At 39.3% G+C, this 24,043-nt stretch overlaps 1 protein-coding gene across 1 annotated transcript in view; it reads right to left on the bottom strand.

Moving 5' to 3' along the window:
* The window catches only part of SH3D19 (SH3 domain containing 19), a 199,603-nt gene that overhangs the window by 97,500 nt on the left and 78,060 nt on the right, over positions 1-24,043 (bottom strand). The window contains exon 2 of the mRNA XM_056119057.1: positions 22,142-22,181. Within this exon, the coding sequence (XP_055975032.1) occupies positions 22,142-22,181 (40 nt within the window). The remainder of the gene's footprint in view (positions 1-22,141; positions 22,182-24,043) is intronic.

Raw genomic sequence — 24,043 nt, 5'->3', positions numbered from 1 at the left:
TGCTCTTGGTAGTTTGCTAGGCTCTCCGAGAGGGGCAGAGGAATCGGGCTGGCTGCACACAAGGCAAATTCCCTACCGCTGTGCTACCCAGCCACAGGGAACCATATGGAATTGAAATCAGGTCCCTGTGCAAGGCAAACACTCTACCATCTGTACTATTGCTTCAGCCCCTGATGGCAATATTCTCAACAGTCACAACATTATTGTTTTATTTTGGGGGCAACCCCCAGAAGTGCTCAGAGCTTATTCCTGAGATCACTCCTGGAAGACTGGAGGGACTATGTGCAATGCTGGGGACTGAACCCAGATCAGTCAATGCAAGTTAAGTGCCCTAGCTGCTGTACTACTGCTCTGGTCCCAACAATCACAATATAAGAGCAGAGGGTACAACATTATTTAAATACTGTGATCAAGTTTTTTAAAGAAGTAGAGAGCCAAAGACAAGGACTTAAACTCGAATGGTCTATCTCCAGAACCTGAATTATTTTCTTCCTAAAAAAAAAACATAAAACAATTCAGGTGAGAATTGTGAATCCGTTAACAAAGAAACTTCAGAACTTGTTTTATTAGTTAAAAGATCCAAATGAGAGCAATGGTGAAAGAAAGAAGGGGAATAGGACCTTGAAGGGAGTTAAAAACTTGAATTTATTTATAATATATAGTATGCCAAGGAATATATGCAAATAAATGTCTGGAGAGCCATGGGCCTGGATGTTTTTGTGTTATTTTCATATAAACATTTAAGACTTCTCTTTTGTTGGTAGAGGAAGACAAAACAATAAAGGCTGCTATTACTCACTAAGGCATAGACGTAGTGTCAGCGTTCATACAAAAAGAAATACACTTTCTTTTTCACACAAAAAAATTAGATGGCAGGGTTTCAGCATGTACACACTATCAAGTTTTACACAGTTTAATGTTTTTCCCGGTATATTCACTGTACCCTAACCTATGCAGCAAGTAACCTTAGAATCAAGCTTGTATTCTGAACAGTCCTAAAGCCATTGTCAATATGTTAAGTGTGACATTTTCACTTCTAAGTTACAATATTGTCATTTCTTGTAATGATAGTATAGTATTTTCAGGAAAAAAGCAAAAGAAATCCTTTTAAGCTCTAATTAAGTAAAAGGTGTTATGCAAATGAGCATAAAATTCCCACAAGGAGGAAGCACAGTTGAATAAGGTGGCTTCCTGCTGCAGCTCTTTCTGAGAACACACATCGTCTCTGTGCATCTCTTCAAAGCGCCTGCTAAGCGGGACTCTTTCTGTGAGCTTGTCAACGTGTTTGGCCAGTGTTCACAGCATACAGGTTCCATTGAGCTAAATCTTATCAAATGTCAAGCTCCAGATACCACGGTCCTCAGTTTCTAGTAAGCTTTCAAGAGAACGAACTTAATCACCCCTAGTGTATGGGCCAGAAACCCACCCATCAGCTATGGCCAAATTAGGCAGGGGCTGGTGGAACCTGATCACAGGTCTCAATACTTCAGCTGGGAGGCTGTTCTCACAAGAAGCCGGCTTGGCTGGGTGTACTGCAGGTACTAAGATTTAGTAGTGCTTTATCACCATCCAAAGTTAAGCAAATAATTCAAATACAAAAATGGAGACCTAGTGACTTCACAAGAGGACCAAGACCTAATGGACTGTTTCCAAAAAAAACTCTTAAAAGCTTAGATAAGGACTTTTTTTTTCTGTGCAGGGGTGGGGGGTGGAGGAGGGAAGCTCCCCAGAAAGTTATAGGGGTCACCAAGAGAGCACTCAAATCCTAGTGAGGCCACATGGTAGAAGAAATGGAACTCAGGACCTCATGCATCCATCTGAGGCAGATGCTCCAGTCCTGGCCCCATTAAAAGAAAAAAAAAAAAGCTTTAGAACCCAAGACCACCAAGAAGCAATCTAGAAGTATCTTCTGTGCTTTTTCCATCAGCTAGTTTCCTGACCTTTCCTTTTTCAAATGTGGGGACAATAAGACACCCTCTGGTATTCAGACTGTGAGAAGATTAGGGTTCATTATACTCAATGGAATGCAGTTAAGTTCTCAGGAAGTTTATATGCTATGTGAAATAATCAGCACTAGTTAACAGAGGATCAACTCTTATTTTTTTTTAGTAGCCAAGGTTAGTAGCTTATTATTTCATTAGAAGCCCATGGGACTACTCAACTGTTTCTGATGACCCCAGACTTTCCGCATCCACTTATTGCAGACAAAAGCAGCAAGCAGTGTGCTTATACAGCAAGGGTAGCAGGTGTGTTTTATGAGCAGATAACCATCCAGCTCGGGGTGTTTTTGCAGATGCTAGCTTATGTTCCTGTGGAGACTCCTGCTATGACCAGACACTGCTGCCCCAATAGAGAAAATCCTTTAGGATCATTAACAGTCCAGTAAACAGAAGACAAAAACAAGTATCAAACAAAGCTGAAGAAAATAACTTCTTGGTTATAGGCAGATTTCTGAACTTGAGAAGCAGAGATCACATTGAAACTCATTCTCAAGTGGATTTAGCTTATGATGGTTAATTTGTGTATCATCTTGGCTAGCCCTAATCCTCAGTTATTTAGTCAAAACTATTTTAGGCATTTTCCCCTCTGCAAACGTCAGAATTCTCTCTTGAACACATCTTTCTTTCTCTCTTTTCCCTCATAGTTCTTTAAATTTCTTTTAATAAAAATTCTTTTGCAGGGCTGGAGAGATACTACCGTAGGTGCTTGCCTGGCACATGGGCAAGCTGGGTTGGATCTCCAACATCCCATACAATCCCCTGAGCCTGTCAGAAGTGATTCCTGACTACAGAGCCAGGAGAAACCCTTGAGCATTGCCAGGTGTATTACAGAAAACAAAACAAGAACAAAAAAACCACCCCCCCCCAAAAAAAAACTTTTGTTTAACTAAAAGAAGCTTTTCTTTAGATGTTGTGCTTGATCAGAGTCCATTGTAACCACCAACAATCTCTGGGGAGGGGAAGGGAGGGGAGAGGAGGGAAGGAGAGGGGAGGGGAGGGAATTGGAGGGGAGGGGAGGAGGAAATCCTGCCTATGAATATCAAGATTCTTTGCTTCATATACTGAAGTTCCAGCCTGCTCTTCCTGCTGGTCTGCCCTATGGATTTTGAACTTGCCCAGCGAGCCAACTGCCTACAATTAACCTCTTAATATGCACCTACTGATTGTGTTTCTCTGGTTTAACCCTAAATGATACAACAATTAATCATCATAATAACCCTAAGACATAGCAACTGTTATTAGCCTGATATAGATGAGGAAACAGGAACAGAAAGAGTAAGGCACTTGCCTAAGTGAAACTAGCTCCTAAGTGGAAAAACTATTCAATTCAGTTCAGATAGCCTAATGCTCAACTCCAACCAAGCACTTTACCTTCAATTTCAGAGTCTCTCTGAATAATTTTACCAACACACCTAGAGCTGAAATATCTGTTCACTTTGCACTGACCTAAAAAAATTCTCCAAACAGAAACAATATAAAGGTAGCACTGTACAATTTCTATCACCCTAAAAGTTTTTAACACTCAATCACAGATAGCCTTGATCTCAAATACAGGTTCAAGAGTTTTGTACTGATTAGTTTTGTCTATTATCCAGGTGAGCCAACTCCGGAATGGCCTCAGATGAATGCTCCCCCAAAAGTTCTGGACCGGGAATCTCCTGAGACTATGGCAAGTTACCTTTGGAAAGTACTGTTTTAGGGTCTAAGTTAAAGTTAAAGGAGTGGGTCATGGTTAACATGTCTGAAAAGTCTAAATATAAATTAAGAAATATGAATTAAGTGGAAAGAAACAAAAGCTCTTGATGAGGGAATGCAGTGCAGTAAAGGGTTGGCTTAATTGGCTTAATTGGCTTAATTGGCTCTTTCCTTCTTATTTGTCCATAAGTGGCTGGAGGACTTCTAGGCTTACTCCTGGCTCTGTGCTTGGGAATAATTACTGGGGATGCTCAGGGAGTCATATGCAGTGTGAAGGATCAAGCCCTGGTTGGATATGCAAGACAACTGATTTAACCCATGTAATATCTCTCTGGCCCCACGAAAATGGTATTTTTATGGGTCACCACTGCCTACCTCCTTGACTGTTCTTTTTTCTGTTTGATTTTTGTATTTTTAATTTTTTAAACTAAGACACCGTGATTTATATTCATAGTTGTGTTTTAGGCATACTATGTTCAGCACCAGTTCCATCACCATCACCACCAGCGCCAAAAACCCTGTCCCCAGATTCAGTCCCGCACTTCTCCCCTACCCCCTGCTTCTTTGAGAAGCACATTTTTTAATTAATTAATTATTTTTTTTAATAGTGAGACATCATCAGGTACAGTTGCAGACTTACACATTTTTGTGCTTGGGTTTCAATTATACAATGATCAAACACCCATCCCTCCACCAGTGTGCATTTCCCACCACCACGGATCCCAGTATCCCTCCTACCCCCCAGCCCCCATCCCACCCTGCCTCTGTGGCAGGGCATATCCCTCTCTCTCCTTTTATGTGTGACAAGCACATTTTTTAAATTTTTATTTATTTAATTTTTTGACAAGCACATTTTTAAATTTGGTTGTTGTAATTTGGATCTTCCTCTTTCATTGTTATTGACTCTGGGGTCTTAATATATAGATATAGCACTCCTCTATATCACCATTGTACCTGAAGCCCTTGACCTCAATCTTATTATTTCTGGTCTTCGTCTTCTTACTCCCCCTCCCCATATTCGATTTCTTTCCCTCTCTGTCCTTCTCCCTATATTCTGTGGTCAAGGATGATCTAGGCATCAACCCTTTACTGCACTGCATTCCCTCATCCAGCTATTCTATATACCGCAGACAAATGAGATCATCCTGTATTTGTCCTTCTGGCTTACTTTATTTAATATATCTTCTAGTTTCATACACATTGTAGTAAATTGCATGATTTCATGTTCCTTACAGCTGCATAGTATTCCATTATGTATATATACCACAATTTCACAAACCTTTCAACTGCCATGGCATACCTAGGTTGATTCCATATCTTGGCTCTTGTACTAAGTGCAACAATGAGTAATGATATGCAAATGTCCTTTAGAATAAATGTTTTTAATGTAGATATCTAGAAGCAGAACTGCTGGATTATATGGCAGCTCAATTCTTATTGTTCTGAGAAATCTCCATATTGTTTTTCATAGGGATTAAATCAGGTTACATTCCCACCAGATATGGATGAGAGTTCCTTTTTCACTGCATCCCCATCAACACATACAGTATTTTTGATATGTTCCATTCTCACTGGTGTGAAGTAATATACAATTGCCACCTTGTTTTGGATTTTCCTAATAATAAGTGGTGTGACTTGTGGCCATCTGCCTGTATTTTTCTGAGAAGTGCCTGTTCATTTCCTCTTTCCATTTAGATTACCAACTTGTGATAAATTCCTAGCAGAGAAATTAATTAATCAAAATCTAAGGTCCAAAAACACATTTAGACTTTTCAAATATAACACCAGTAAAATCTTGGATTGTCACCTCTTTTGTATTCTACTGGTCAGGAGTATCCAAAATTTTACAGAGGCAATTTGGATATAGATCAACCACACCCAACCGAAGAGACAGTACAGGGCTTAAGCACTTGCCTTGCATGCGGCTGACCTCAGTTCAACTCCCAAAACAGAATATTAATTCTCCCTAGCACCACCAGGACTAATACCTGAGCAAAGTATGGTGTGGCCCAAACTCCATTCCACCACCTAGAAAGAGTATAGTCCTTAAATTCTATGTTAACATTACAGTATGTGTTTGAAAAAGATAAAAATCAGGAAGTGATATATCAAAATGTAACCATCTAAGAGAAAGGGAGATTTCAGTTGATGTTATCTTTCAATACTTATTTTTTCCAAATTTTCTATCATGAGGTATTCTACTTTATAATAAAAACAAATTTCACCTAAAATTGAAAAAAAAAATTAATAGCATTGAAGACTGGAATTCACCACATGGGCAAAATCTGAACAGTGCACTTCAGTTTAAAAGGATTCTACTCAGAGCTTTTGTTTAGGAATGTAACCAAAGTAAAATTACTAGGGGATAGATGGTGATTAACTGATTAACTTAGTTCTTCATGTCATCTGTTGATAACATCCCTGGAGTGCTAGCGCAAGGTAGTGTGCCAGGGACAATAGTATCTCCAGGAAACAGATTTACAACTGAGGGAATGTCTGTATTTTAGACACAATGTTACTCTGAAATTTTCAAACAATCCATACTTTCCTTCTATTCTTTTATATTCTTAATTAACAAAGGGTAATGCATTGTATGCTTTTGGAAAAGGAGAAGTCACATCTCATACAGCCTTTTTTTTTTTTTTTTTTTTTTTGCCGGGACAGTGAGGATGGCAAATATGGCTACCTTACTTTTGCTGCATTTAGAAGTTTTGTAAAAGGATGGTAAGGTAATTTAGCATCTTTCCAGACCTGCTCTATAACTGAAGATCAAAGTTACAAAAACTTGACACTGGGGCTGAAGCAAATACTTTGATTTGTTACTCAGAGGGGCACCTAAATCAAAACAAAGCAAAACGAAACCTAAAATGGTATTTTGTGATTTCTGGTTTTTAGAAGTGTTTTTGTCTATAAAACCAGACTGAATTTTTGATCAACTGCAGTAAAATGTAAATGAGATAGGAGGTGACTGGGCTACTGAATGATTGTTGAGTAGCAATTTTGTCCATGCTAAGATTTTTCCAGAAATTAGTATATTTTTGTGATTTATAGTTCTAATCAATACATTTAAATAATGTGATATATGTTGTGAAAGTAAGAAGCATTAAATTAAAAATTAGGGGCAAGAGTGCTAGTACAGCTGGTAGGCACTTACCTTGCTGATAGTCTAATTTGAAAAACTTCAGGAAAGTGCCACACCAAGTACAACAGCAGTGGTAGGTTGGCTGATCAAACTTTTCCATCAGCCAACTGATACACCATATAAATGCTTCATTTTCATTCCCATCACACTTGGGGGAAATGCTATAGCCACATTTTAAATATCCACAACAAAATAACATGAGATTTCTTTGTGGAATGACACAACATGTTAATAATCCTTTCACATATCCTATTACAACAGAATTTTCCCCCACAAAGCCTGTATATACTCTAATTTTTCACTGTGTTTATAGCATTACAGATGCTACAACAAAAGTAATGTTTCTCTTATAGCTTAAAAAACATAATGTCAGAAAGTACACAGGAGTTACAGTCTACAGAGGTACAGGAATCAAAACATATGGCAGGGAAATGCTACAGAATTACAGTAGTTAAACTAAGCCCAGTAGAGCATGATATTTTAATAGATATATTCAGAAAGGGGAGAAGCAAAATCAATTATTTTGCTTTCGGTTAATCTCCTTAAACTATATAATGTGATATTGGTAAAGTGTCAAAATAAAAATTCTTAACATCTTTATAAAATAAACAATGGGGTACCAATGCAATCAACTATGACCCTTTCAAATTCTTGATGAAGTGATGGCTGTGAGTTTTGACACCACCAACTATGCATTCTGACTGTACTGAAATATATAGCACAAATATTTCACATCCTGAGTTTAAATTCCTCAGGAGCGAGGTGACATTTTAGGTCATATTATAAGAGAGGACATGAAAATCATCCTACCAAGCACCATGATGCAGGCGGACACTTGGGAGGAAAATAGAAATGTAGGATATATAAGATTTTAAAACTTAAATAAATTGTAAATATTTTAATCACTGTCACTGTCACTGTCCTCCGGTTCGTTGTTCAATGATTTGCTCAATGTCTCCATAATGTTTCCATAAAATAATCTATGTTAGAAAAGACAATAAATTTTCTTCACACACACATATACAAAGACAATATGTATGTATATACAAAGATAGAAACAAAGTTATTTTTTTAAAAAAGAATTTTCTGTTTTTGCTTTTCCAGTCACTGTCTGCTCAGAGGTTGCTCCTGGTAGTGCTTAGGTGACCATTTGGTGCTTGGGATCAAATCTGGGCCTCCCTCAGGCAACACAAGTGCTCAACCTATGGAGCTCTTTCTCCAGTCCAGAACAAAAAGATTTTTATGGTAGTATCTGCCCCTTACATTATATTATTGTTTATTTAATTTTATTCTCAAAACAGACCTAAGATGTAATTAAGGAACAACTAACAATAAAAAATTGTGTAAGAATAACTGTAAAATTTTTGGAAATAAATCAGAAATATATGCATTTGGTGCCCACCCCCCCCCCCCCCGCCCCGGAAGTAAGTTTATTGAAACATCTTTTCTGTTATGAAAGGAAAACAATCTAGTTGTGATCCAGTAGGTACACTAAAAATTTTTACATAGCAACTAAAAAATAACAAAGTGAAAACTGAAGAAGATCAAGTCTCCACAAGACATATGGAAAGTCATCTCCAAGACGTTCAGAACAAGCCTTCCTGAGACATGACACTGGAGCATCTATACTATTCTGAGTTCAAGTCAAATAAGCTTCCACAGCTCACACACACACACAAAAAAAACCAACCAAACAAAAAACCCTTAAACCATACCCTTAACTGTCTAGAAGAATGAAACTTGAGTGGCATTATCCAGAATTAGGGTTACTACCAGAAGTAACTTTGGAAAGAAATAAGTCTACATGGCAAGACAAACACCATTTTATAGAACAGCTGGCCCTTGTCCGGTGGGCTCCCCCTTCTCATGTTGAGAGGGTCCCTCCATCCCCATGGCTCCTGCAAGTCCCAGGATCCTGTTCCATTCCTTAATCTAATATACACTCTCATTCTGCCCCCACTGGATTAAGGATCTGGGATGCAAAGTCACTTGGACTTTATGGATGCATATAACGAATTGATTATTTTTCCCTACTAATCTGTCTAATGTTACTAAACTTGATCTTAGTCAAAAGACCGAGAAGCAATAATCTGTCTAATGTTAATCTGTCTAATGCTATATATATATACACACAAATATATAAATATATGTCCCTTCCCTATCACCCATATCCCCATTTATTCTAAATATTTTTTAATGTAATACTCTCTCTAGACATAAAAAACAGACTAGGATTGATTCAAGAGACTCAGCAATCATGCCTACAAAATGTAGTCAGACAACGCATATTTATGTACCATTAAAAATGTTTCCCCCCTTGCCTTGCACATGGCCAACCCGGGTTTGATTCCCAGAATCCCATATGGTCCCCTGAGCATCAACAGGGGTAATTCCTGAGTGCAGAGCCAGGAGTAACCCCTGTGCATCGTGACCCAAAAAGCCAAAAAAAAAAAAGTTTCCCCCCTCCCTCCAGCCTTCCAGAAGCCACACCCACATTCCACAACCTCTGCCATATTAGCTTATTCCTTGGCTCAGCTATACAGACTCACAATTAAATCTCTGAAGACATTAACTAGCCACAAAAATCCACGAATACAGAGCCTGAGCAAGAGTACAGCGGGCAGGGCATTTGCCTTGCATTGTTTAATCCCCAGCTCCCCATATAGTCCCCAGACAAAACAAACAAACAAAAAAATAAATACTTGTCTCCCACCCCACCACCATAAGAAAAAAATGTTCATAGGTGCACAGGTCTCCCTCCTGAAAACTCTGGGCATCCTTGGGAGAGGGGGCAGATCAAGTTCTCACCCTACCGAATCCCCGAAGGCTGCACTCATACCCCACAGTTGCCGCCATGCCAACAGCCTGATTCCACTGCCTGCAGAGATACCAAACTGCCGAAGAGTGCAGGCACGTAGGCACTCCCCGTAATTCTGGCAGCCCTGGAAGCCACCCCCCCCCCCCCCCACAGCTGCTGCCATGTAAACTCACGGTCCAGTTAAATATTCTGGGGTTTCTGGAGTGATGCAACCAAGCAACACCTCCAAATACAACAACACAGACATCCCAGGAGGAGCACTCCAAATGAGATGGGAAAGTAACATAGAAGCCAATTAAGCTCAATAAACAAAAATAATAACACAGAAGGCTCACCTAGCAACAAAAGCTTAGTAAATTCTTAGATAAGGACTTAATGTCCTCATGGTGAGATATAACAATTTTTACAAATTTTCTTCTATTGAAGTATTTTTTTGATAGTTTCATTAGTCATTCAGTTGTAACAAGCAAGATAAAACAAATTATTTTGTGCCTGCTCAGGGTGAAGACTTGGGGAGTGGTTGGGAAAATGGGGACAATGGTGGAGTGGGGACAATGGTCACACTGGTTGGTGATGGACTATTGAATGACTATAACAAACGTATCACAAACAACATTATAAACCATGGTGTTTAACTAAAAGGTGAAAAACCAGAAAAATACATAACAAGGACTGGCAAAAAATGTTTTCATGGGTTGGGGAGACAATTAAAAGGGCTGGCATGCATGCCTTGCACCATGTGGAACTGAATTTGATCCCTGAGCACTGCCAGAAGTGATCTCTGAGCACCATGGGGTGTAGTCCCCAACAAAAAACAAACAAAATGCTTTTTGTGTTGGGGCCAGGAGAGTAGTTCAAAGGGCTGGAGCACATGCTTCACATGTGGAAGGCCTAGGTTCAAACTCAGCACTGCATGGTTTCCTGGACCATGTACTGGAAGTAACCCCTGAGAACTGTCAGGGGAGGCAAAAAACAGCAACAACAAAAAATGCTTTAATGCACAGTGCTAAAAGGAAAATGAAACACACACATGGGGGGAAGGGGGGGAGAGGGAGGGAGGGAGGAAGAGAGAGAGGAAAAGTGTATGCCATAGAGGCAAGCTATAGGGCAGGGGGCTGGATGGGGAGGAAAAGTGGGACACTGATGGTGAGAAATGTGCACTGGTGAAGGCATGGGTGTTGGAACACAGAATGACTGAAACTCAATTATGAACAACTTTTTAACTACATATCTCACAGTGATTCAATAAAAATAAAGTTCCATCTGTTATTTGCTTATTTTTTTGACAAAAAGTGGCAAAAAGATATAAAAACCCATAGCAAAGGGAATTATCAAGGCAAGTCAGTGACTGACATGGGAAGAGATTTTAAATTATGTTTTTCATGAATATTTTCATTTTCTCTGCTTTTAATTTATCTCAGAAATAACAAAGTTTACACTCAATTTTAAGCTTATGTGCTATTTAAAAACTTAGTAGTGCTACAAAAATTGAGGTCTTTTGAAATCTCTTAAGGTTATTAAAAATAGCAAAACTATCGACCCAAAGATTATGAGATTGATGCAAGGCCCCAGTTTGATTTCCCAGCATCCCATATGGTTCCCTAAGCACTGCCAGGTATGACTCCAGAGCAGACAGCCAAGAGTAATCCCTGAGCACCACTGGGTGTGACCCCAAAGCAAAATTCAGAACCTAAAAAAAAAAGTATAGATAATACTACAAAGACCATCATTTACCTTAATATAGATAAAAAAGAAATATATATCTTGAAGCCCTACTGGAACTATTTTTGACCCTTCCTTTAGTATGCAATATCATAAGCACGTGATCATATCCATGCATCTGTTTTGGGGAAGGGAGGGCACTACTGTTAGTGCCAGGATAGAACCTGGGTCTGCAGTATGCAGAGTGTGCACTGCAGCCTTGTGAGCCATCACCCTGGGCAGATCTTTTTTTTTTTTAATTGAATCACCATGAGACAGATCATCACAAAGCTATTCATGACTGGGTTTCAATCATACTACGTTCCAATACCCATCCCTCCACCAGTGTACATTTCCCACCATCACTGGCCCCAGTTTCCTTCCCACCAGCCCATTACCCTCCCCTCCCTGCCTGTCGCTAAGGCAGGCACCTTTCTTCTCTCTCACTCTCTCTCCTTTTGTGCCTTGTGGTTTAGAACACAGGTACTAAGAGGTCATCATATTTGTACAGGGCATTTAGTATTTTTATCAGAAAGGTAGAGCTGGAGTAGCTTTTACTAACTGGATGGTGTCTGTGGGATGCAGACATGACTGCCAGGGTTTCTGGGAGTACAAGGAGGAAGGGGAAAATAGCCCATCCCAACCCCCAAAAAGCCTGGAGATTTCAGTCACAAAACTCGCATACCCGAATTTTCAGCAGATGATTATCTTGGTGAGGTCTGTCCTGAGACGGTGGAGTCCAGCAGCGGTGTGATGGTGATTTTAGATTATGGGAGCAAGCAGCTGCCAAAGGCTCTGTCTGGGCGGGCACCAGGCTAAATCCCCGCCCCCGCCCCGCCCCTATCTACACAGGTATGTCCAGCCTTTTGGCTTTTGATCTCTTTCGAGATTTATTCATGGGGCTCTGAAGCAATGCTGGTAGAAGAGATTATATGGTGGCGCTGGAATTGGTTTGTGAGGGTGACTGCCAATGCTTCCAGGAATATAGAGAAGGGAGGGAAAGTAGACATCCCAACTCTGAGAAAGTCTAGGGATTTCAGTCACAAAACCTGCATACTCGAATTTTCAGCAGCAGGCTAGTATCTCAGTGAGGCCTGTCCTGAGATGGTGTAGTCTGGCTGGGGGCATGGCAGTGATTTTGGATTGTTGGACCAGACCCATTTAAAAAACACCTTGTATTACATATGTATGTACCAATAAAAGTACCAAAAACAATATAGTACTAGAGTTTCACCTGTGATAAAGTCTGCAACCTTTTCGAATCTAGAGTAGGAAAACTTTTCCTATAACAAATTGCTGTTATAATGCAAAAGCAATCAGTGTATGTGTAAACAAATAGGTATGCCTAAGTTGCTATCAAGCTAGCAAGAGAGGAAGCTCAGGGAAAGAGCACATGCTTCACTTACATCATGCTATGGGTGAGACACCCCTTTCCCCAAGTAAATAAAACTACCACAAATAAATAACAAAACCTTTTTTTACAAAAGTGGGCCAGATGTGACCTATCGCTGACTCTGCTTTACAAAAGAGGTATACAGTACCTATCCTTCTACAACTTGCATTGTTATCATCCAAAATAATTTCTGAGATTCATCTATGGTGTAACACATGGTTGAGTTTTCCCTTAATCTAAATGGCATTACTCTCAACATTTTGTACGTGGTTCCTTTGAGACCTGTAAAGGAATTTCCCCAGGGTTTATATATATCTGCTGAGTTGTAGGGTAAAAATATTTTCAGATTTATAAAATATTGTTTATATGCTCTCTAAATACGATATGCCAAATTATTCTCCCACGTACATGTTAGTCCTTGGGATTTCTCTGTTAACTTAATGAGAATGATAGGCATTTATTTCACTATTAGGCTAGCACACATCTTTGTGACAGCAAAACAAACAACTTCCCTATGTATCTGTTGGCCACAGAGGTTTCATCCTTTGTTTGTTCCCTGGTCAATCACCTTTCACTGATTTTCTTGCTTTCTCCTTCTGATGTGGAATTTTGAAATTCACACTGGACACTAGCTTTTCACTGAAGTACACAGTACTTTGTTTTCATTTGCTTTTGATACTTTCTAATACATACATTTTTAATGTTCACATAGTCAGATTTATGTATCTTTTTCTTTGTGGTTTGTATTGGTTGTACTCACTCTTTCTACACTCTCTCTACCCAAAGTCAAAATGTTTAATTTTCATGTCTTCTATCTCATATGATAAAAATAAAGCAGAATTTCACCTGAATTTTTAAAAATCTAACAAATAGATTGTTCTGCAAAACTTACTCAGTTCCCACCCCTTACTCCCAGTTGATCTATAAAGTTACCTCTACAGAGAGCAGAGGGTTCTGTTGTGTTCTTTGGGCTATTCAACTGTGTCTCTAGTGACAAGACTTTTCTTAATGACTAAGTAGAGCCCACCTCCTCAGCCTGGTTTTCAAATTGGTCTTGGTTTTATTTGTTTGTTTGTTCGTTTTGGCCACATCCAGCTATGCTCAGGGATTACCAATGATTTTGCTTAGGGATCACTCCTGGTGGTGCTAGGAGGATGATGTGCTGTGCCAGGCAGAGAAGCTGGATTGACCGTAGGCAAAGAACCTACTGTACTATCTCTCTGGCCCTGCTTTGGCTATTCTTGTTTGTCCTTGTAAATTTTGTTTTGTTTGGTGGCCACACATGGCTGTGCTCAAGGCTTACTCTTGGCTCTGCACTTAAGAATTATTCCTCACAGGCTCAGGGGTCCCTATGGGGTGCCAGAGAATCTAACCTGGATAAGCCGCATGCAAGGCAAAGGCCATATCTGTTGTACAATCTCTCTGGTCTCTAGAAGTTTTAGAATTACTTTGTCAAGTGCAAAAGAAAGTTTCTAAATTTTACTGAAATTTCTTTATTTTCTTTTGGTGGAGGACAAACCCAGCTGTGCTCAGGGACCATATAGGGTGCTACGAATCAAACCTGGGTTGGGTTGAATCAAATGCAAAGCAAGCATCTGACCCACTGTATTATCTCTGGCTCCTGACTTTTACTAAAAATTCATTAAACTTTATGAACAGGTATCAAAAGGAAGATGATTACAAGGAGTTTTTAAGAAAGCCTAGGGGTCCAGTATGTGGCTCACTGGTAAAGTACATGTCTTGCTGGCCTGAGTCTGTCAAGTATTTTTTAATACCCCATTAGTTACTGAATTCTCTTATTCAGAGCTGGTGGAATTCCTAATATTCCATTCGTGGCACTTATTGCCATTGGGCTTAACTTTATTATCTTTAGTTCTTACTTCCCTCTCAATTAGTTTTCCAAATTGCCATTCTTTGGCACATTCTTCTAGATCTTATTAATAGTAATGTCTGAGAAAGGAAGTTACAAACTGAAATAAATTTTAAAATCCTGAATGGTAAATCATTCACTTAAGTTTTATAATGAATGTGCTTTAGTGTGTTGGGCTCTAGGTAGAACTACAGTAAAGATATAGACCTAAGGGCCAGCATCAAGGCACTTTCCTTGCATGAAGCACACCCTGATTCAACCCTCCAGCATCACATGGTGCCCCAGACATAGCCTTTGGGAATGACCTTTTGAGCACAGAGCTGGGGTAGCCCCACAGCACCACCAAGTGAGGCCCCAAACTCACAGTCCTCCAAATAAACAAAACATATTAAGATACATATTTTTAAAAAGAGAAATAATTTTTTCCTTAAGCAGCATTCTGTAATTTTCTTTTCTTTCTTTTTTTTTTTTGTTCATCATTTCTTACCTATTAATATGATGCAGAGGAATAGAATGCAGAAACATCAATTTGGGGAATGTGTTTATATTAGTAAGATAAGAAAAGTGCAGGTATTTCTGACTTTCACGTAAGCAAATATTATTTATGCTTTGGGGCTACACCAAGTGGTGCTGGGCTGGCAGGGAGGCTTCCAGTGGTGCCCTAGGGACCACACAGTGCAGGAATCAGTGATGGGATTGAAGCTGGGACTCAGCATAAAAGCACATACACCAGTCCTTCTACTCTCCCAAGAAACTATTACCTCCCTACTTATTTTCATTTTTGAGCAATAAGCAAAATTTTTAAATACCAGCAGCAAAACAAATCAAAAACACCCAGAAAGTTTGTCTTTAATGTTTAAAGCAGTCTCCCCACCCCACCCCTTTCTTTCTTTTTGCCCTTCAAAACAGTGAAAATCCCTCTCTGTGATTTTCAGCCAAAAGAGCTGGCACCTGAGTGCCAAGGCGAGAGGATGCAGTGCTACTCAGGCCTTCAAACGGAGCTTGGAATCTTAGCCTTGGATTGGCCCTCATAAAACTTTTCCTTTACTTGACAAGAGTTATGTTTCTATCTTATCCCAGCTCAGAAATGAAAGAACAAGCAGACACTCCAGATTTATTCCCCTCTCACAGTGAAAGCTAGGGGACTACACGGCCTTTAAAAAACAAACAAAGGAAATGCATCTTTCTTATGTTTGCTGGGCTTTGAGCCCATCATTCTTTGTTGCTGTGTGGCCCAAGGAGAACAAACTAACATCCCCAATTAAGTGTTTTTTTTGTTTATATTTTTCTTCTTTCTGCTCTGCTGATACAGTGGGCATCAATCTGCTTGACACACTGCTGGTCTAGAGGGGTAACCATGTTCAAAGGAGGGTGGGAGGATGGCAGGGAAGAACAGGTCACCACCAATATCAGCAGACATCCTGGACAGAAAGCAATGAGAAAACAATTCTTCTATTTTGGGTGGGGGGTGTTTGTTTGTTTGTTTGGGGGCTGAACCCAGCAGTACTCAGGGCTTACTTGACAGTACTTGAGGACCACATGTGGTGCCAGGGAATGAATCCAGGTCATCCACATGCAAGGCAAGCATCTTATCCTCTATACTATTCCTCAAGACCCAATTTCTCCTATTTCTCTTATAGGGCAAAACTCACTGTTTTAACTTTCAGTCCTGAGATTTGAGAGATTATCCCCAATTTGCAATGGAAAAATATTCTCATTCTCTGTTTAAACTACAATTGGGATTTTTTGACTCAATGAACATTTACTTATTAAATGTTTATTGTGGATAATCTAGGTAACCTGAAAGGAGAAAAGGCTTTCAGAATATCCCGGAGAGTACCACAGCACTGCCTGTGACAGAGCTATGAAGACATGGATGGGTTCTGATGAGTGCAGGTGGGCTCAAAGGTGGGAATTCTCTGCTGCAAGTTCAAAAGACTAGTGCTCTAATGAACACAACACTGCTGATGTTTTCTTTTTTCTTTTTCATTTCTTTTTTTTTTTTTTAACGAAATTAAGTCCTGAGTAGGACCCCTCAACAAATTGGCCACTGAATGAGCAAGGGGCTGGAGTCATCTAAAATTATGACTTAAAAACAATTTAAAGGGCCAGAGCAATAGTACAGCGGGGAGGGCATTTGCCTTGCCCGGGGCCTACCCAGGTTCCATCCCTGGCATCCCATATGGTCCGAGTGCAGAGCCAGGAGTAACCCCTTAGCATTGCCAGGTGTGACCCAAAAAGCAAAAACAAACAAAACAGATAAGGAAAAAAAATTTTAAACTTATGATCTTAGTCAAATGTGAATCTTTTCTATATTAAACCCAGCATTAGCATGTTCAGCTTTTCCTTAACACTGTTCCTAGACATTCCATCTCAGACTAGCTGCATCATCAGGCTATCTTCCCTCGCAAGATGCTGAAATCCACCCTCCTAAGCTTTCTACTGGCGAATGCAAACTCTACCCTCTGGGATTTCCCAGAGACACACAGATAAGTCCCCTCCACTGACACTACTTTCTGGTGTAGTTTTTCTTCTGGTGAATTATTTGAAAGCAGGCTTTAAACAAAGCCATACCACCTAGGCAGAAATCACCTATGGATAGAAGAACATCACCCATATCAGAACATTCTTTTTACAGACCTAAAAAGTGATTGTTAATAAAACAAAATTTAAATTTTTAACTATGCCCCCAAAAGTTACTTAATCAGGGACTTCAAAAACTGTAATCACCAGATTTCTTCACTGAAAAGATAGACTTCCACTGTTAATAACTTAAAAATGGACTGGAGAGAGAATTCAGGGATAAAGGCAAAGGCCTTGCATGTAGCCAACCATGGCTTAACAGCTGGCACCACAAAGTCCCACAAGCGTCACTGGGTGCAGTCCCGGAGGGTCAAGCCTGGGTAGTCCCTGGCACTACAAGGCAGGAACATATCCTCAGACCTAGTACGGAAATCTCCACCTGACACCTGATTGACTGAGTATAAATGGGGCCCTTGTGCTCCCAGCACGATTTGGGAACCCTTTGCCCTTCAAACAACAACAACAACAACAAACAAACAAACTTAGAAGCACACCTCAAGCAATACGAATATCTATTTCCTCAACAACTTTTTCCTCAAATTTTAGAAACCCTAATAACCCTTGCCTGAACAAACTATCCAATTTTCTAATTCTATCATTCTTTTTATGTGAAAAGTTTAAAAACCCAATGTATTATAACTCATTATTGTTAACTTTTAAAAAATTTTTATTTTTCTTTTACTTAGTCACCATGAAATTATGAAATTATTCATGACTGAGTTTCAGGTATACAATGTTCCAACACCAATTCCTTCACCAGTGCCCACTTCTCTTCACCAGTGTGCTCTCACCCATTTGCTTTCCACTCTGCATTGATAAGAGGCATTCTTTTTCTCCCATGTTTTGCATTGTGGTTCACAGTACTGTTGCTCATAGGGTTTCTTACATAACACTTTACCACCTTTCAGCACCACCTCTTTCAGGCTGAACGCTCCCCTCCACCATAGATGTTGCTCCTTCCTCAAGTGGTATGTTTCTACTGAATACCAGTTCTCATGTACTTTGTTTCCATTGTTTTTGTGTATTCATTATTCGACCATTATATTTCTTTATATTCCACATTTGTGAGAAATCATGCAGTCATTAGCACTTTTTCTTTTAGCAGAACATCACATAAGTTTACTTCAGATGTAATAGTAATGCTAAAATCAACAAGTTTAATTCTTATTTGCACCAAGTAAAATTACCCATTTGATTATTTCTAAAGTTATTTCCTACAAAAACTGAGAGAGCTTCTCTTTTCTACACCATGGTTTGCCATTAGTTGTTTTTAGAGATTTTCAGATGAGTAAACGGTTTTGGGGATTATTTCAGAACTCTTTCCCCAAACGAAAACTAGTTTGGACAAATTATATCGCACAGATTTCTCTACACAATTTTTTTTCTTTAGAACTGAATGCAATTAACATAAAAATCTGCCTATTTGCCCCACAGTAAAAATGATCTGTTCTGGAAAATGTGATGGACATATCTTGTGATGTTCTAATTACTGTAATGATTTTACCTCAATAATTTTTATCACATATGAAAATATCCAGGTCAACAAGGAACATTACTTCAGTCTTTACCAACTCGTAAGCATATGTACTACTAGTACTCAGCTTCTATTTCTACATCCTCCTCCTTAATTGGATGGAATTATTTAATACAGTTTCATGTAGGGCAGTTAACCCTTTATAAACATTTACAATTTAGGTGACATTAACACTTTTTAATACTCAACTAGTCCCAGAGTTCAAAAGTGGGGACCTCCTGAAGCTTTAACCTAAGCCTTTTTGTTATAGCTGGGCACTTTCTTGCCCTCTGTTTCATCAGGATTCCCAATTCTCCATACTTTTCCCATTCCCAGACTGGAAATAGCCCTTTGTGTACCTTGTGAACAGCTTTTATGAGACATAGTTTTGCTTGCTAGTCACTTCACGCCAGTCCTCTAGGTTCGGAAGCCAGTTATTTCTGCCCCATAGGTTACCAGCCACCTCCCCTTCACCCCAAACCTCACACTTCACACCTAGGCTAAATCTATACAATTCTTCACACAAGTCTTTCGGAAATTTAGCTTTGATTTCTACTCTCCTTTTATCTTCTATATTCCAACTCAACTTATTGCTCCTACTCCATGTTCTGAATCTGGCTAGTTCTAGAGGATTTCTTTATCCAATTCCCAGGATCCAATCGCTCCACACTGATAAAAATCTCAGATGAGACATGAAAATCTGTCTCAAAATTTTGGGGTGTGTGCGTGTGTGTGTGTGAGAGAGAGAGAGAGAGAGAGAGAGAGAGAGAGAGAGAGAGAGAGAGCACACATGCATATGTGTAAGTATGTCAAGTGTCTTAATAGACCCTGATTTTATCTTCTAAGATTTTTTTTTTTTTGCTTTTTGGGTCACATCCGAAGATCCTTGGGGGACCATCCGGCGATCCTTGGGGGACCATCTGGGATGCCAGGGATCAAATTTGGGTTTGCCATGTACAAGGCAAACACCCTACCTGCTGTACTATTGCTTCAGCCCCTCAAGTTTTTTTGGTTTTGATGGCACACTTTGGTGAGGCACCTTGCAGTGTCTGGGGGCTACTTCTGGCTCCTTGCTCAGGGATCACTCTCACAAATTCACTGTATGGCCTAAGGAACCATACAGAGGTGGAGATCAAACCCAGTCCTCTTACATTCAAAGCATGTACTCGGCCCATTGAGCTACCTCGCTGGTTCCCACTCCAAGTATTTTCTACACTTCCAACTTTGTCACTCATAGTTAAGCATGCTATCAAAGTCCTGTCACCTATATTCTTTTCCCTCCAAATCTATCAGTTTATTTTTTAAAAAATCAATCCTGTTTTTTTTATCATCGCAGTACTTACATAAACATGTTTGTAGAATTGTAGAGCCATACATCAAAAAAGTAATTTTTTAAAATTTTTTGTCAAAATGTATAGAATCACACACAAAACAAAGTTTTTGTTTTGTTTTGTTTTGGAGCCATACCCAGCAATACTCAGGGGTAGCTCCTGGCTCTGCACTCAGTAATTACTCCTGGTGGTGCGCAGGAGGAGCATATGGGATGCCAGGGATCAAACCTGGGCCAAACATATTCAAGGCAAGTGTCCTATCCACAGTACCATCGCTCCAGCTCCACCAAAAAGTAATTTTTAACATACATGAATTATGCCTGGAAAAAAATTAGCATTACATTCCAAAGAGTCAACTATATTTTTCTTCCAGGTTAGGTTTCACTGTCTCATTTTGATTAACAATTTCCATGAGCTATATTGCTAGTATAGCAAATGGATTGGAGTTGTTCTAGATTTTAGATTTTTAATCACTTGAGGCCAATGCCTCCCAGGAACAGATACCTTGAGAAAGCAAAAGAATTTGGTTTACCAGGCCAGTTAACTCAATGAATATATTGCTATATTGTCAGTTACCACTAACACAAAATGCAAAGAAAAAATGATGGGCTATATAATAATTAGAACATTAAAAAAAAGTCACAGAACCTGGTTAAAAATATCAAATATTGGACCAGAGAGATCAGATAAGGGTTAAAGCACTTGCCTTGCATGTTTGATCCCTAGCACCACAAATGTTTTTTGAGCATCACCAAGAGTAAGCTCTAAGCATCATCAGGTAAGCCAACCTTCATCCCCACTGTCCCCAAATTGAATACAGACCTATCATTTTTGAGGTACGAGTGAAATTAGACCATTTTTCACCTGCAAATTTGGCAAGGAATTTTTAAAATACCCTCGTGCTGGTGAAGGACTAGTGAAATACATTCAGATAGTGTGGATGAGAGGATTAAAGAATACTCATTTTCTTGGCAATTATTCTGTGATAGGGGTCGGGGGCATGCCTAATTGCTGCTTAGGGACTCTCCGGGCTTTCTGCTTGGGAGTTGCTCCTAAAGGTACTTAGGGTGTAGGGGCCTGAAGCAGGGGCTTCCTGCATGCAATGCATGTGCCCAGCTCATTGAGCTATTTTTCTAGCCCTCTTCTTGGCAATTTGAAACTATCTAATAAGAATCTGAATTCAACTCTAATACATATATGCTGATAAAAAATCCAGAGAGAGGAGGGGAAATTTTTTTTAAAAAATTACACCAAAAATTTAGCAGTAGCAGTCATCTTGAACTCATAAAAGACAACTATTTTGCTTGAGTAATGCCATGTATGCTTAAAAAAAAAAAACTTTTCAAATTACTTCAATAAGTCCAAGTTAAGTTTTACACTTAGGATAAAAACACACATTTATAGAAACAGTGAAGGAATTCTGCTTGAGGAGACCCATCCCATAACCTAAAAGAGTTTCTCCCTTTCCTTCCCTCTTCTCCACTCTCTCCCCTCCTGTTCCTTTCCCTTCCTGTCCCAATACCTCAAAGAGCTGCAGGGCATACATTGCATGTGGGAGGCCTGGGTTCAATTCCAGGCACCACATGGTTCTCAGAGTATCACTAGGATGACCTGAGCACCGCACCTGAAGCAGCCCCTAAACATCATCACATGTAGCTCAAAATTTAAAAAAAGTGGGGATGGGGGAATAAATGGGGCTGGGAGGCAGGAAGAAAGGCTGAGGGATGCAACTCAGTTGTACGGCACATACTTTTTCCAAATATGGGTCCTAGATTCAATACCTAGAACCACCCACTCCAAAAAGGTCAAAGTAAAGAAAGAGCGGGAGTGGAGAATAAATAAAGACAGAAAAAGATGGGAAGAGGATTACAATGATCTAGGTAAAGATTTACCAGTTACAGATAGACCTTCTCAAAACAAAATGGTCTCAGGTGATTAGTTTAATAAATAACTTTTGTTCAAACAATAAACAGTATTTTCCTTGTGAAACTTCTTTTAATGGCACAGAATATTTAAATATGCAGTAATCTAGACATACTTGCACTACTATCACCTAATATTTTTCAATAGAATATTAAATATTGTAAGTCCATACCTTGAAGAACGATGTTCTGGTTTATTCCGTTCGTTGCGATCTGAGAAAAGAAAATTAGAAAAAGAATCATATATCAAAATGCTCTTTAGAAGCCCCAGAAAAGTCCTTAAGTACCAGTTGCCATACCATTAGATTTCACAAAGCACCTTCCTCAAAGTTAAGAGGATTTGTCTGACAAAGGATATAGAAAAGATACAAAGAAAGCCTACCATATTAATTTAATTCTTAAAGATCTTTGCTATTTCAATCACTTTGTTAAAACCAAAACAAATCTAGCTAAGGAAAGTAAGGAAAAACCACAAATGACTCAGCTTTAAAAAATCATTCCATGAATCACAATTGGCAAAAGCTTCTAACAAGACTGGGAGGGGGAAATGAGCGTCAGCTACACCAACATCTGTAAGTACACTATGACCAGTACAGCTTCATCCTTAACCCTCAATCACTCAGAACATTTTAGAAGTTGAATTTCAGTGTATCAAAGATAATTAAGCCTATTGTGTTACAGGGCAGTGGTTCTCAACCAGAGGATGTAAGGGCCTTATTGCCCACCCAGAGGTGTTTGGCATATCTGTAGACATTTTAGGTTATAACAATTGGGAAGGAATGAACCACTGGCATCTACTGGTTAGAGACCCAGGATACTGCTACATATTCTACAACAAAAAATTATCTTGCCCATTTTTGGGGGGTGGAGTGGGGAGGTGGGCCTGGCTTTGTGCTCAGGGATCACTCCTGGTGAGGCTTGGGAAGGACCATAAGGGATGTGGGGATTAAACCCAGGTTGGCTACATGCAAGGCAAATGCCTTGCCCGCTGTACTATCGCCCAAACCCCATCTTACCCAAATACTATGCAGTGCTGAGATTAAGCACAGAAACTTTTAAGTTTTCAAAAGGCCCTCTTTAGGCTGCTTATTTTAAGTGCTCTTAATTAACCTGGAGGCAATCACACACAGAGAAAGAACCACAACACAAAGACTGTCTTTTTTGACTTGGGGTAGATTTTTTTTAATCTATACTTAAAAATAACAATAAAGTCAAAAGGCTCAGAATTATGAAAATACAGAAAGCTAGTAAGTAAACCACAATAAAAACCCATGTGATGACATTTTAAAACTATGCTATGTTATCAACATATAGGTTTCTAAAGTAACTTTTGAATACTATCAAAAAAGTGAAGCAGATTAGACAGGAATTTCTTTTTCCCTTTTAATTTTATTCATGGTAGAGCAGCATAAAAATCATAAAAATGTACTTTAGAACTTCTACAATTAAGAATTAAGGAAGAAAAGGAATGGGATTTATATCATCAAATGTATATACCAATTCTCTTAAGGATAAACAAGTAAGAAGGGTCACAATAAAGCATGTTTACTTAGAACAACTGCTCTCCAAAACTGCTCAACATTAAACAGCTTCTTGTTCCAATTTCTCCGTGCTGTGACTCACTGTTACGGTCCCTTTAAAAATTCTTGCTTATTTTACCCTTCCTTTAAATAAAAATACCATTTTTTACTTGCTGAACACTAAAAATTTTAAAGTATAGCAATAAAACACACATTTAAAAACACTCTTCAGCTTTAAGCGGGCTAATTTTGCTAACAAAATTATGATGACTCAAAGTAAAAGTAGTAACTGTACGCAGATCAACCATCTTTGGAGAACAAAGCAACATCTCTTACCTGGGACTAAAGATGAGCTAGATGTTGGCCCGTCATACCTTTAGCTGTGGCCATGAGCCTAGTTTCCTACATTTTATTTAGGTACGTAAAGCCACTTTCTCCTCACAAATCTTCCTGGCGCTACGTGTGTCCACAGAAGAGGGGAGAAACAGAGTCACAATGCATGTAAACAAGACTCAACAGCTGAAGGCTTCCCTCCAGAGCCTGTTCTGATTGGCA

Source organism: Sorex fumeus, unplaced genomic scaffold (assembly GCF_029834395.1).
Source record: "Sorex fumeus unplaced genomic scaffold, SorFum_2.1 ptg000039l, whole genome shotgun sequence".
Lineage (NCBI taxonomy): Eukaryota > Metazoa > Chordata > Mammalia > Eulipotyphla > Soricidae > Sorex > Sorex fumeus.
Note: the sequence above shows the minus strand (reverse complement) of the source record. Positions and strands in the feature narration are given on the sequence as shown.